Raw genomic sequence first — 14254 nt, 5'->3', positions numbered from 1 at the left:
TCAGCACCATACCCGTGCTCGTGGGTTTTACCGAAGTGGTAAACGTCTGAGACCTGCATCACTCCGGGCTTTCCTCCCACACTAAGCTGACACGCCGTGATATAACTGGAATACTGTTAAAAGCGGCGTTAAACCCAACTCACTCACTCAGTCATTGTCGACCACAAGTTATAAGACCCACGTCTATGTTCTATTATCGTAGTAACGCTTGATAAAAATGGCGAATAACTATACTCAACCCCACTCAAAGGTTCAGTTGTCAGGATATCTGTAATGCAAGATTTGAACAATAAAAACTCAACAGTCCAATCACTGAGGTGGGTCTACATTTTATACATCCGAAATCAATGTATGTAAAAGTTTGTGGAATCGCGATGCAGCGATTTGGTAGGACACAGAAAATGAGTCATTTATGAAAAAAAAACGAACATACATTAACAGCTACACATGATAAGTTGATTATGACATTGTATTATCACCCGCCAAATCTTGGCTTTGCAGTGAAGCTCATTTGTCAACACTTATAATCTCCTGGATACCGACACGGTAGAAAATAGAAACAACAAAAATGCATTCCGTATGAATCATGAAAAGAATTATTTAAAACTCCCAAAATGGTATCTTTGATGGAAGAATCGTTTCATGAATCAGGTTTCATTCTCCAAGATTTCACTCTATCTGAAAAAAGTATCGGTAATAATTAACATGATACCAACTACTACGAAATCTCATCAAAACGTACAAGTTGGGCCCTCGACGTTAAGTTCTGACTCGAGTACTGAACATCACTCACTGCAATAATGTACCATTTAGACTGGGATGAGGATGAGGAGGGTGGCGGTGAAATGTATCCTAAACTATCGCTGTGTGGTCGAGGTATACTCCAATGTCTGTATATCGTTGTATGGAAGATATCCTCCTCCAACTCCTTCACGTTTCTCACATCTTTCCAGAGCGGGCGTCTTGCTGCGACTACAGTCGGGCTCCTCATATGCTACTCTCGACCATGAATTTAGTTTGATGATCGGATTAGCAAATCAGGTCGGGGTATTGCATAAATGTTTTGATTATGATAGGATTATCCGTGCAAAGTTTAACATATAAGCCTCTGCACAAAGATCAGCCGAATCAAATACTACAACAAAAGTGGATCTCATTCGTAGCCTTTTCAACACAGTTCTCGGGGAAGGAATTGCTCAATTCACAAACAACCGGGCAAAAGAAAGTACATAATTGAAAAATGGATGTCACCAAAAACTTACAAACGTTATCAAAACGTTACTATACTGAAAGACCGCCTCCGTGGTCTTGTGGTAAAGCGTCCGCCTGGAGAGCGGAAGGTCCGGGGTTCGATCTCCGGCCGCGTCATACCAAAAGACGTTAAAAGATGGTACTTGTTGTTACCCTGTCTGGCGCTCGGCATTAAGGGGCTAAAACAAGGACTGGTCGGCTCGGAGTCAGTATACTGTGTCTGAGTGGGGTATTCATGTTAAACTGCGGCATGGTATCTCAGTGAGCTAGCACTATAAATCGGCATCAGTCCGGACTAGTACAAGCAGCCACACAAACACACACACGTACATGCACGTCGCTATATAAGTGCAATAATCTTGGACGCGACGTTAAACCCAATTTCACCTCACCTCACTATACTGAAAACAGCGGCGAACCACTGCAGCCTTAAGTCCAACACACAACTATGCTACCTGTATCAAATACATCACCATCGAATAACCTTTTCTTGTTTGTTTCCTTTTTAGCCATCACCAAACATGGGTGTATACTTTCTTTTGGCCGTCAGTATATTTATTTGTATGCACATACATGTGTGTTGCAAGCGGTAATGTCTAGCGATGAAACACATACTGGAAACCTGGTTATTCCGAAGCCATGTCGACTATCGACACTACTGTCACATCGAGTTATACTGAGTTGACGGAGTTCGAGTTAACAGTACTTCGAGACAAGATGTTATACTCAATATTGGACAACAGTGCTGATAATGTTTGTGTCGGGATCAGGGCCCCATTCCTCAAAGCGATCTTAGCACTAAGGTGATCGTAAGTCCCATACTTTAACATAGGTTTGTGGTCATCGTAGCGCTAAGATCGCTCAGAGGAACGGGGTCCTGAACGTTAAATCTTTTAATAATTTTTATCGATCAACGGACTTCTAGTAAAACAGATTCGGCTAATCAGTATTCGTAGGCTACAAGACCAAGAGGTTAGTAGTGATGTACCAAGGGACTTATGTACAAGTCAATGATTATGACGATCCTAAGCATCCTGCTTTACCCCCTGAACATAAACCACGGACCCCATTGTGAGTCCGGGTTGCAGATGGTGCCAATGAACCCATGCTTGTTGACAGATGGCGTCTAATGGGTTGGATGATCAGGATCAGTATCTTGGTGGATTACGACGGCCCGCGACGTTGGTCACAGTATCAATCACTGGATTGTCTTGTCCAGGCTAGATTACTTACAGGCCGCCGTCATGTAGCTGGAATAGTGCCGAGAGTGGCGTTAAACGGCGTTATACAACAATATTTCTTTTTAATAAAACATTATCCCAGATCCAGGTATGAACCGTTTCGTGTAATTACGCCAGCAAACTTTACGAAAATGAACTTAAAAACAAAATGCAGAGAAGTTGGAAACACGGTTGTAAAATTTCTTGAAAAAAGGACAACCTAGAGTATTACGTTGTCAACTGTGCTCCCTGATGTTCTTCATCCGATGAAATTTTATCTCACTTTATACTGCTAAAACAAGAATAAATATGCATTGGTAGCATTTAGGCCTACGTCCACATATACCCATCTTGTGAAAATTGATATGTAGGTACCTGTTTATCCCACAGCGTTGTTGACTTGTAATTTGGAGAATGCGTTTTCTAGTGATAAATCTGTTTTAAAACATGGATACTCTCCAAAGTTTATGCACGGCTCGTGAAGCCTAACAGTAAATCTCAGGAGGGAAGAAACGCCGAGACAGTTGCAAGAAAGTCTTATATACTCTACCGCGTCGGAGACAGGGAAGTGAACGTTGTTGGAACTTCTAACGATCCAGGTACCCATTGGTTCTGTTTGTAGAAGCAACGCACTGGAAAAGCATTATTTTCTTTTTAGAAAAGCCACATTTCGATGAATCAGATAAACACGGAATGCAGGCGCGCTGGTGTTGTGTCTACTGTTGTGTATTGCACACGGAGATATACATCACTTGTTGCCCCGGTGCTGTCGATGTGTTATAATATAGATAGTGTCGATCATTCACTGATTTGACATGGTATTTTGCTGTTGATGTGTTATAGCATAGTTAGTGTCAATCATTCACTAATCTGACGTGAAGATTTTGCGCTGTTGATCTGTTATAGCATAGTTGGTGTCAATCATTCACTAATCTGACATGAAGATAGTGTACTGTTAGTATGTTATAGCAGTCAGTGTCAATCCTTTACTAATCTGACGTGGAAGATATTGCGCTGTTGATCTGTTATAGCATAGTTAGTGTCAATCATTCACTAATCTAACGTGAAGACGTTGTACTATTGGTAAGTTATATCATAGTCAATGTCTATCAGTCAATCGTTCAGATTTGACATGATGGTATTTTGCTGTTGATGTGTTGTAGCATAGTTAGTATCAATCATTCAATGATCTGACATGAAGATTTTGTGCTGTTGATGTGTTAATAAATAGTTGGTGTCAATCATTTACTGATTTGACACGATATTTTGCTGTTGATGTGTTTTAGCATATAGTTAGAGTTAATCATTCAATGGACTGACTTGCAGATTTTGTGCTGTTGATGTGTTATAGCATAGTTTGTGTCAATCATTCAATGATCTGAGGTGTAGATATTGTGCTGTTAATGTGTTGTAGCACAGTTATTGTCAATCATTCAATGATCTGACATGAAGATTTTGTGCTGTTGATTTGTTATAGCATAGTTATATAGTGTCAATCATTCAATGATCTGAGGTGAAGATATTGCGCTGTTGATGTGTTATAGCAAAGTTAGTGCCAATCATTCAATGATCTGACATGAAGATTTTGTGCTAGTGACGTGTTTTTAAATAGTTGGTGTCAATCATTTACTGATCTGAGGAGAAGATATTGTGCTGTTGATGCGTTTAGCATAGTCAGTGTCAATCATTCAATGATCTGAGGTGTAGATATTGTGCTGTTGATGTGTTGTAGCACAGTTATTGTCAATCATTCAATGATTTGACATGGTGATATGTTGCTGTTCATCTGTTATATCATAGTTTATGTCAATCACTCAATGATCTGACATAAAGATTGTTTGCTCGATGTGTTATAGCAGAAAGTGTCAATCATTCAATGGTCTCAATTTGATGATAATGTGCTGTTGGTGTGTTATAGAATAGCTTGTGTCAACCGTTCACAGATCTGTCACGCTGCATATTTGTATTGAGACATTCGACAAGTTCGGCCGATTTTACCAAAATTCACAGCGGCAACAGAGGTGTAGGCCACGTGAGTGGACCTATTGACGGTCATTTGTGAGTGTATATGAAAAGCTCACGGAAAGCTTACAACGTATTGTTTTAGCCTAACTCCAAGTCTATACTTAATGATAAGTCCATGGGTGTATGGTAGTTCTATCCTTATAATAGGCAAGTTTAGATGAGCGGACCGACTAAGGACGCCAGTGTTCTTAATATTTATATAAGAGGAATCATTATTAAACTAATAATCATTGCCTTAGAGACTTGGGCAAGTCTACCTTTGTATGTGCACTGGTCCTAATCAGCGCACTGGTGTGTACATCGCGTGGTGACACTTTGAACCTTTACCCATCATCATGTTATGTAGCGCGTTTGTCATGTAGGTGTAAGGGAAGCAACTCTACTTTGCCAACATACGGTCATAAACTGTGATGGTGGTAGAGCGCACGCACCAGTCTCGTTTATTTACGTTAAAATCTTTTTTCTTCTTCACTTTTTTCTTTCATTAACTCGACAAATGTAAATACACCTACTACAATAGTTCCGATTAGGTATGCATGACAGTAGTATTGTCGCATCTATATCTACAGCTTTACATTTGTCAACTCCTATTAATGCTAATGATCTTGTGACAGGTATATATATTTAGTTTAACGCAGGAGACCCACCATGGCTAGAGACTTCTCATTCCTGTCCAGACGATGAAGGTGCTTTAGTGTGCATGGGATGAAGCTTATATACTTACCAGGGGCGGAAGGTTGCCTCGTGGTTAAAACGTTGGCTGGCCTATGTGTGCACAAAGTGTGAAGCCCGATCTGGTCCCCCCGCCGAGATAATGCGGTAATATTGCTAAAAGCGGCCTACTTGCTTCACTCAAAGGGTTAAGTAGATGTGGTACTGACACATTACTCACTATGTTTGCTTTGATGAGGGTTCAAATAGGCTACAGGTGGACAGTGGCTTTCCGAAGAATATTTTTAAAAATTCAACATTTCGGATCAAATTCTGCATTAACGTTTTTGGTGCTTTACCCAAGTCGTGTTGAAAAATTGTCTGATTATTTCAATTTGTCGACGTCATTTGAGTACTTAGAGAAAGTCTGAGACCAAGTCTGTGACCAATACGGATGCCTGTACCATATGTCTGTACCGTCTGCAAGTGTAGACCACTGTCTTTATCTACATCTCCTAATAAGGAATTCAGCTTGGTCAAAGAATAGCGCATGTTCAAATACATTAATTAGAAATATGCTTCTTTAAGACCTCTATCGATTTTGCACGGAGCCTTACCTATACATTTAGCTTTGTTCTGTGTTCCAAACATGCGAGTGTTGAAATGCCTTTCTCATTCAACTGAAAACATTTGATAAGTTTCATAACTGTAACGTCATATTTTCTCCTCAGAAACGGTTTGATCTCAAAGGACTTTTTTTATTTATGCGCATTAAATAATGCTGTGGTTTACTGTGTACAGAGGAGATCGATCAAGTAGAGAATCCATATAGTCCATATTACCATAATTATTATTAATTCTTAGTTATCATTAATTTTTTATTTTGCTTTTGAATATGTGATACTCCACTTTACATATCGTGTCGTGTAGCTTTGTGTGTGTGTGTGTGTGTGGGGGGGGGGGGGGGGGGTACCCATTTCCAACTGGGTGAACAGACGGATATTATTTCTGTTCGTAATATGCGTCTGTTCGACAGGTAGGATGAGCTTATAATGTGACTAGTAATCTTCTAGCGCCTCGCAAGCAATTTATGTTGTATACTGCCCAAGGAGCTGATAATGAAAATCGAGTTCATTCTGATCCATAGATCGGGGTAATGATTATTATTATTATCATCAGCTTCTTTGAGAGGCATTTAGAAGCTGGAGTACTAAGATTTATAGATGAACAGCTACTTTATTATAATTAGGAACGACGTTTCTGTGTAGGTCGCTTGCTTGATAACGTAGTTAGAACGTACACCGAAACGTCGTTCCTAATTGTAATAAAGAAAATGTTCATCCATAAATCTTATCGTTACATCATCATCATTTCATGCAGGTCTCAGACGTTTACCACTTCGGTGAAACCCACGAGCACGGGTGTGGTGCTGACAAACCTAGAAACATAATCGGAGCGAACCGGGATTCGAACCCACACTCATAGGTTTCTGGCGTGCCCAAGGGAAACAACTCTGCACAGCGAATCGCGGCGCCTTAGACGACCGGGCCACCCGTGTCCCCCTTTTCCAAATGTACCCGATGCTACCTCCGGCATGTTTTTAAAAGACATCATGTGTTATATCAGTCACGCATGGTACCATAAAAAGTGTGTTCAAATAATACCAATCATTCATGATCACCACGCAATGATCGAGTGTTGAGAATGTGACTCATTAATCTATCAATCATGGGATGGATAGTGTTAACGATGCGACAAACCAATTCGATAAACTTGATATCGCGATTAGATAAATATGCAAATGGGGTCATTTAGCAAGCTCTATACATTAAGTTAATCTTGTATACATAGATGCAAATCCAACCTGCTAAAAAACGTTTGCAAGAAGTATAGGTTTCCGAATGAGTGATTGCTTTATGTAAACACACAGAACACACAGAACAACCTTTCGCGAACTATGACCTACCAATGAAATGACCAACAGGAAGTCGACGTTAGCCACTTAGAAAGCAGCTTTCTTAAGCTTTGGGTACCAGTTTCAAAGTTGCGACTTCCATTCCAGACTATGCTTTTTAAAGTATTTTGAATCTGTCAAACAGTCCGTAACAGTTGTTTTGTGTTAAACTTTAGAGGTTGAATGATTAGAAAACATATTCCGCCAATAATTTAACATAACAATATGGTATATATTTTATATTTTTTATAACGTGTTTGAATCCTTATCTGTCGTGTAGTTGTCCGATTTTCGATAACGAACATTGATACTACTAAATTTCGTTTATCCGACATACTCGTTAATCCGACACAATCATATGCAACCATCGATGTCGGATTAACGGGACTTGACTGTATATATTATACATGGGGCGGCTCAAACAGTGTATTCCTACGCTTTTTCTAAAGTTACAATATCATATCTTATACGTCTATTATTTTGAAATTGACACTATGTATGATAACAGATTATTAACCACGTGTGTTATTGAAATATATTATGAGGCATACACAAATTATCATGCGAGCCTTTACGATACTTTGACACACTCTGCTAATCCTCTCTATCGGTGAAAATAGCAACGTTTGATGTGTTAGCTGAGAGTGTAATTTTAATTGTTACTTAATTGTAAGCTAATCTGTAGTAGATTGTAGGTTTGGTTATATATTTAACACGACAGCCGAGTTACAACATTTGCCTGTGAAAGTAGTAAACGTGTTTATAAATAACAAACGAGCTATATTTCTCCCACAGAAAATGTTTTATTCTAAACTGTTTCAATGAAGTCCTTGTTATGTTTTTAGACAATATCATGACTTATTTTGGACGTTACTTTACTGTTTGGTCAGAGGTTTCAAATCACAATAATTTAACACAGCTCCTGTAGAATTGAAGGCCCGAAATTTAACGTTCGGCTTCACTTTAAAATAAGCGCCCAGGCAAGTCTATATATAGATAACATTTTGCTCGACATTGAAAACACAGTATCTCATAAATAACGATCACCTCACTTAGTATAACTTAACACTCATATGTGAGGTCCGGTAAGGGTTTTACGGGACTGTGGATATTTGCAGGAGTTGTCGGGGAGTAGGAAGGACGAACGAGGTATACACATTTTATTTTACATACTCACAAATGATCTGTAGATATATGTATTTCTTTTGAGTCTTGATATTTAAGATGGGCCGTGGGGCAGCCTAGTGATTAAAGCGTTCACTCGTCACCCGAAAGACCCGGCTTCGTTGCAATGCGTGAAGCTCATTTCTGGTGTCCCCCGCCGAAATATTGCTGGAATTTGCTAAAAGATGCCTAAAACATACTCACTCGATCGCTAATTAACTGATATTGGGAACGCTGCCCAGATAGCAGTCAGACGTTGGGCCAACGTTGGGCCAACGTTATCACTTACGTTGGGCCAACGTTGGCTATCAACGTTGGCCCAACGTCATTTTGACCGGCGGCCCAACGTTGGGCCAACGTTGGCCGAACATCGTTGGTCCAACGTTGACCCAACGTTGGGCCAACGTTTCTTTGCCAACGTTGGGCCAACGTTTACCCAACGTTGGGACAACGATGTTCAGCCAACGTTGGCCCAACGTTGGGCCGCCGGTCAAAATGACGTTGGGCCAACGTTGATAGCCAACATTGGCCCAACGTTGATGGCCAACGTTGGATTACGTCTGTTTTATTCCTCACTATACCTCCCAGGCAGCCTGAAATGTTTGTACCAAGGTAGTTAAGACATCAGGTAACAAGGAATACATTCTGCAAGTTAGATTCACTCTGAACTCATTCCATGAAAGAACATGCCAATTAAATGCGCTCTCTTCTGGAAGGGTACCTCGGCATACATAGTTTGAAATAGGGCCAAGAAAAAATTCAAAATGTTTTAAATTACACGTGCAATTTGGTGCTATAATATTTACTTTCCAAAACCATTTTCAAGACTATGTGCAATTTGTTCACAAATGTTTCAACACTATTAAAAGATAAATGATTTTCACACAAGTTTGCAAATTAAAAACCATCAGACAATAAGCCTGCCACAAATTGAAACGTTTAATTTTTCTTGGCCTTACCCCATACATTCAGCATTAGGGCAACACTGAGACAAGCAAAATCGTCCATGCATCGGATGTCCTATGATCAATATACTTGATCTATTAAAAAATATGATAACAGCAACAAAATGACAATAGAATTCTGGTTTCGGTGACCTTTATTTATTTGTTACATGACAAATCAGAACTTGGGCTGAGTGGTTGAGGAGCCTTTTCAATCCTCAGATGTCAGAAGAACTTATCACAGGGATGATCTTCAACTGTATCCACGGTCTCTCTGTGTGCCTTGGTAACTGAATAAAACAATGACACAATCATAATAATGATAAGGCAAGGGACATTTTTTACATACAAAATGGTTGCCTTCCCCTAAATAATAATTTGATGTATGAAAAAAAGGTTTCAGCAGTGCTACCTCCACCCATCCAAGTCATAAAACTGTTAAAAAACTGCTAAAACTGGGAAGGTAGCATAGACAGTAATACCATGATGCTCTTGAATCATAGATAGGCAGAAAAGCTATTAACACTAAATGAACAAGAGTAACGACTCATTCATTTTTCAAAGTTTAAAACATAGAAAAAGCATAATTATCAAAATCAAACTTTGCACTGCACATAAAGTTATAGGTCTCACAAATGTTGAAGAAAATAATTTTAAGTTCAAAACATGAAACAAATCATATTTTTTCTGAAAATACACATATCAAAATCAACATTTTCACTGTACCTCTTTTATTAGCATAGAAAGTGTTTCTTAAATTTGGAAAGAATCCATGCAGTTAAAGGTCGCACAATGTTGAATTAAAAAACAAACATTTTAAGTTCAAAACATGTACAAAAATTATATTGTTTAATAAAATACACATATCAAAATCAACCTTTGCTGTGCATCCCATTTTTTAATATAAAAGTGTTCGTTAAATTTGGACAGAATCCATGTTCTCTAGTAGATCTCAAGTTATAGGTAGCACAATTGTTGAAATAAAAAATATTTTAAGTTCAAATCATAACAAAAGCTATTTTTTCTTAGAAAATACACTAATCAAAACCAAACTTCGCACTGCACCTCTCCTGTGGGTGTAGAAACTGTACCCATAATTGGAAAAGAATCCATGAAGTAGTGTTCAAGTGATAGGTCGCACAAAGGTTGACATAAAAAGAAATATTTGAAGTTAAAAACATTTAAAGAATCTTATTTTTCCGAAAATATACATATCAAAATCAAACTTTGAACTGCACTCACACAAAAAAAATGTCTTTGGAAGGAAGGACGGACAGATAAACTTGATCACCCGCCCTTTTAGATTGAGGGTGTAATTAAATAAGAATCATCTAAATTTCCATTATTGAAGATGTTTGAATATATTATTTATTGCATCATGTATACCTTTCTGGCTGTGATGTGATGTAAACAAATATGCTTCCACAATACTGTAAACTCCACCTGAAAGAAAAATAGAAACCTCAAAGTATAACATTCTCAAATAAATCAGTAGCGATAAATCTGATTTACTAACAGTATGATGTGAGTGGTTATATTTGGCAAATAGTTTTATCAGCCAATAGAAATCAACTGTAATTATTCAAAAGCAATAACTTTACGTTTCTGCTGTACCTCACAAACTTGTGATCAAGTAAAAAATAATGCAAAATAGCATGCATATGTTGGCAAAGTTTCTAAAATCTGATGTGAAAAATAAACAAATAAATGAAAAAAAAAAATATATTGCCAAATAAAGAGTTCCAATGTTGGAAGCATGAATGTTGAATAAGATTATGAATTGACCTTCCAATAAGTAATAGAAGTGTTAACACTGGTATTAAATTAAAATCGTGATTTTAGATTCTATTTTATTTTAAAAATATAAATATGAATATTTTCCATATAAATATGCCATGATATCTAAGTTCTAACATTTACAAAGATAGTAACGTTGGAAAAATTAACAAAATGCGATATCGGAGACAACACAAGATGAAGCTGAAACAGCTCTGTAAATATTTATTGAAATATATTATTCTCAATCGGAAATGACTTCATGACTATTTCGTACCCAATCTAATCCAATACGTTCCCTTCGTTCTAACCATTACTCCCCCGCGGTATGCACAAATAAAAAAGCGATTATGCCATTATCAATCCCTTTCAAATAACAACAAACGCAATCCCACGGCCACTGATTTGTGATCGAAAACTGAACTCGCGATGTTGCCGACAACAGGGAAAAGCTCCGTACACTGATCAGTAGGAGTCTGCATGGTATTATTTTATCATGTACACGGAATGCTTTGAGTTTTGGAAGCCTCGTTCTGAATTGTTCAGTTTAGTTGATCTTTTTGACCGTAAAATTGCACAAGCGAGAACGAAATTGACCTTTTCAGTTGAGTTTGCTTGTTATTTTTAAACTTCCACGAGAATAGAAACAACCAGTATTCATTTACAAATACCACAGTCAGTGTTTGTTTAGGTAGTCATGTGGTCGCTCGCTGTCCGATGACCACCAACTGTTAGAAACAGCTGAGATCGACACTGCAACTGCACTTACGCGACACGGTGCACATTTCTTTGCACTAACTTGTCCTCACGATAACGACAAACTTTATGATACGGACAAGCGCGACTTTTTTGGGGGTATGCTAGTAATAGCAAGCTATATATTTGCAAGCAATCAGAGTGACATATATTCCTATTTGGCTTCGGGTCATGAACTTGATGAAGTTTGTGGTGTTTTCAATTTCTGGAAAATAATTACTCGTGTTGATATTTCTGAATGAACAATGGTTGTTTTATTCTCGGGTACTGTTTGTACATCATATTAGATAATGATTAAAGACTTACCTCTTTATATTCGAGGAAAACGGTATTCCGATGATCGAACGTGTGCTTGTGTCTCGTCGTCTGCTCGTTGGAAGCGCAAAAAACGCAGCGCCCTCTCTGTGAAGTTGTCAATTACGAGTAGCGCCCCTTGGAAATAATTTCCGAAATGCGACCTAACGTTGTAACAACGTTGGGCCAACGTATAAAATCCGACCGCGACACTGCCAACCATTGCCGACGTTGGGCCAACGTCTGAATGCTATCTGGGTGAACGTTAGCTAGTGTACCTTTCTGCAATTCCTTCAAGTTCAGGATATTAAATTTTATTAAAACAATATCGTGCAAACGAAAAAAATAATACTAATGCGTTGTTATGTCAATGTTATGAATGTTTAAATTCTATTATGTCAATCGATATTGTGTTGTAAATCGAATATGCAGGAAAACGGCGTGCAAAGCCGACTCATGAATATTCATTTATAATGGGGTCAATTGGGACTTCCGGCTTTTTCTGAAGCAGAAGGTTGACCTTTGCGGCTGCTGTTAAAAAGCAGTGATTATTCGCCTGATATATGTACGTCACCACTTGTGTATGTTGACATTGTTTGTGTTGATGAGGTATATGCATCCCGCAGTGTACAAATAGTCACGTGAATGTCCGTTTTTATGTGTAATCTCCTTCAGGGCGGGGATTGCCGAGCATGGATCAAAGGGAGTGCACTCTTGTTGTTTTGCTTTTCTTTCTATGTTGTTTGGTGGTAGCATTACCGTCATCAAAACAAATCCAAACGATAAATTTGTTTGCGGATTTTTTCTTCTTTTACAGTCATATAATTCACTCTGATGATAGCTACTACAAATCTTTGGGATATTTCATTAAGGGTGATAAAATAACGTGAATAGCTTTTGTTAAAGACATAGATTATTTAAAGTGTTTTTAATGCATTAATTTGCTTCCAAACATAACAAGTAGTATACTAGTTATTGGCCATGTCAGGAAAACATGGGAAAACCTGATCGAGTCACTGTGTCATACAGGTATTCAGAGTATTGCTACACATTTGTCCAACGTAGGTAATTTCTTTTTGGAACAGGCCGATGTACTTAAAAAACAAAAATGCAAGCCCATAATTTGCTAAATATTTTTTGTTTGTTAGCCACAGTATTCAATTATTTTTTTGTTGCTGAAAACATCTGACCATGAATGCCACAAGTTTTTTTATACATCATCTTAGATAAAATTCTAGGCTTGTTTTAAACATTTGCAGGGGTGAGAATCTTCCGCGAATTTCCACGAATTTTAGTGACCACAAATTTGTTAAAATCTGATGGCTTCAGGGGCGTCAAGACCCCCGACCCCTAATAAACTCCCCTCACTTATGGATCACACTCCTTTGAAAAGAAGTTTCAGCTTAAAAAGAAAATATCCATTCACATCCCTGCATTTGCAAGGATCTTCCATGATTATCTTTCAAAATGTACTGGTGTTCACTAACCACTCGTCCAGGAAGAAGTGTTGATAAGATGGAGGATTTGCATTTTCATATTTCTCCTATGTATGTTTTGGTTTGGTTTGTTGTTTTACGCCGCACTCAGCAATATTCCAGCTATATGACGGCGGTCTGTAAATAATCGAGTCTGGACCAGACAATCCATGCAGTGATTTACATCATGAACATCGATCCACGCGATTGGGATCGATGACATGCATCAACCAAGTCAGCGAGCCTGACCACCCGATCCCGTTAGTCGCATTTTAAGACAAGCATAGTCGCCTTTTACGGCAAGCATGGGTTGCTGAGACCTATTCTACCCCGGAACTTCACGGGTCTTCTCCTATGTAGAAATGTGTACATTATCATAATTATGAATGTTACTTTTCAGCCTTCGGATTCAGTCATGAGTGGCACAGCGGATGTGGAGTCTCTGTTTGACAGGTTCTGGCAGTGGAGGCAAGAAGACAGTCCTGAGTTTGCCTCCTACTGTGGGAACCATGACTACGATGACCGCTGGGATGACATCAGTGAAGAGGCATATCTGAAGAGAGAGGTGAGTTGTTTGTTCAGTATTTATAGTATTTTGTATTTAACATTGTATGAAGGCATGAGATGAAGAAAAAGGATAATTTATCTTGTAATCCGAAGTGACAGGAAAATTGGGTAAAATACATTATTTGGTTTGAAATTTAAAAAAAAAAAATCTTTTTATCTTTGCATTTTTTAACATTG

At 38.3% G+C, this 14254-nt stretch overlaps 1 protein-coding gene and 1 long non-coding RNA gene across 7 annotated transcripts in view; one reads left to right on the top strand and one right to left on the bottom strand.

The window, feature by feature from the left end:
• The first annotated feature begins 2982 nt into the window (after positions 1-2982).
• Positions 2983-14254, top strand: part of LOC124144458 — a 42343-nt gene continuing 31071 nt past the window's right edge. The window contains exons 1-2 of one of the 5 annotated variants that reach the window (XM_046513869.2): positions 2983-3070; positions 13911-14075. In XM_046513869.2, coding sequence (XP_046369825.2) covers positions 13926-14075 — 150 coding nt within the window. In that variant the 5' untranslated portion in view covers positions 2983-3070; positions 13911-13925. Of the gene's footprint in view, positions 3071-8115; positions 8251-12513; positions 12617-13910; positions 14076-14254 lie in introns of those variants that run through there. The other 4 variants (XM_046513866.2, XM_046513868.2, XM_048387715.1 and 1 more) reach the window with 4 other exon arrangements.
• On the bottom strand, positions 9135-12289 carry LOC125376101. 2 transcript variants are annotated; one of them, XR_007219004.1, is made up of 3 exons: positions 11263-12027; positions 10596-10652; positions 9135-9499 (listed from the first exon to the last, which is right to left on the bottom strand). It is a non-coding gene; the product is annotated as an uncharacterized LOC125376101 (long non-coding RNA). The 2 variants fall into 2 exon arrangements; XR_007219003.1 differs by lacking the exon at positions 11263-12027 and adding an exon at positions 12048-12289 and having other exon boundaries at positions 9136-9499.

The sequence above is a fragment of the Haliotis rufescens genome, unplaced genomic scaffold (genome assembly GCF_023055435.1).
Source record: "Haliotis rufescens isolate VD_foot unplaced genomic scaffold, xgHalRufe1.0.p SCAF_7, whole genome shotgun sequence".
In the NCBI taxonomy this organism is placed as follows: Eukaryota; Metazoa; Mollusca; class Gastropoda; order Lepetellida; family Haliotidae; genus Haliotis; species Haliotis rufescens.
The sequence above is the reverse complement of the archived record's forward strand: the minus strand, read 5'-3'. Positions and strand labels throughout refer to the sequence as shown.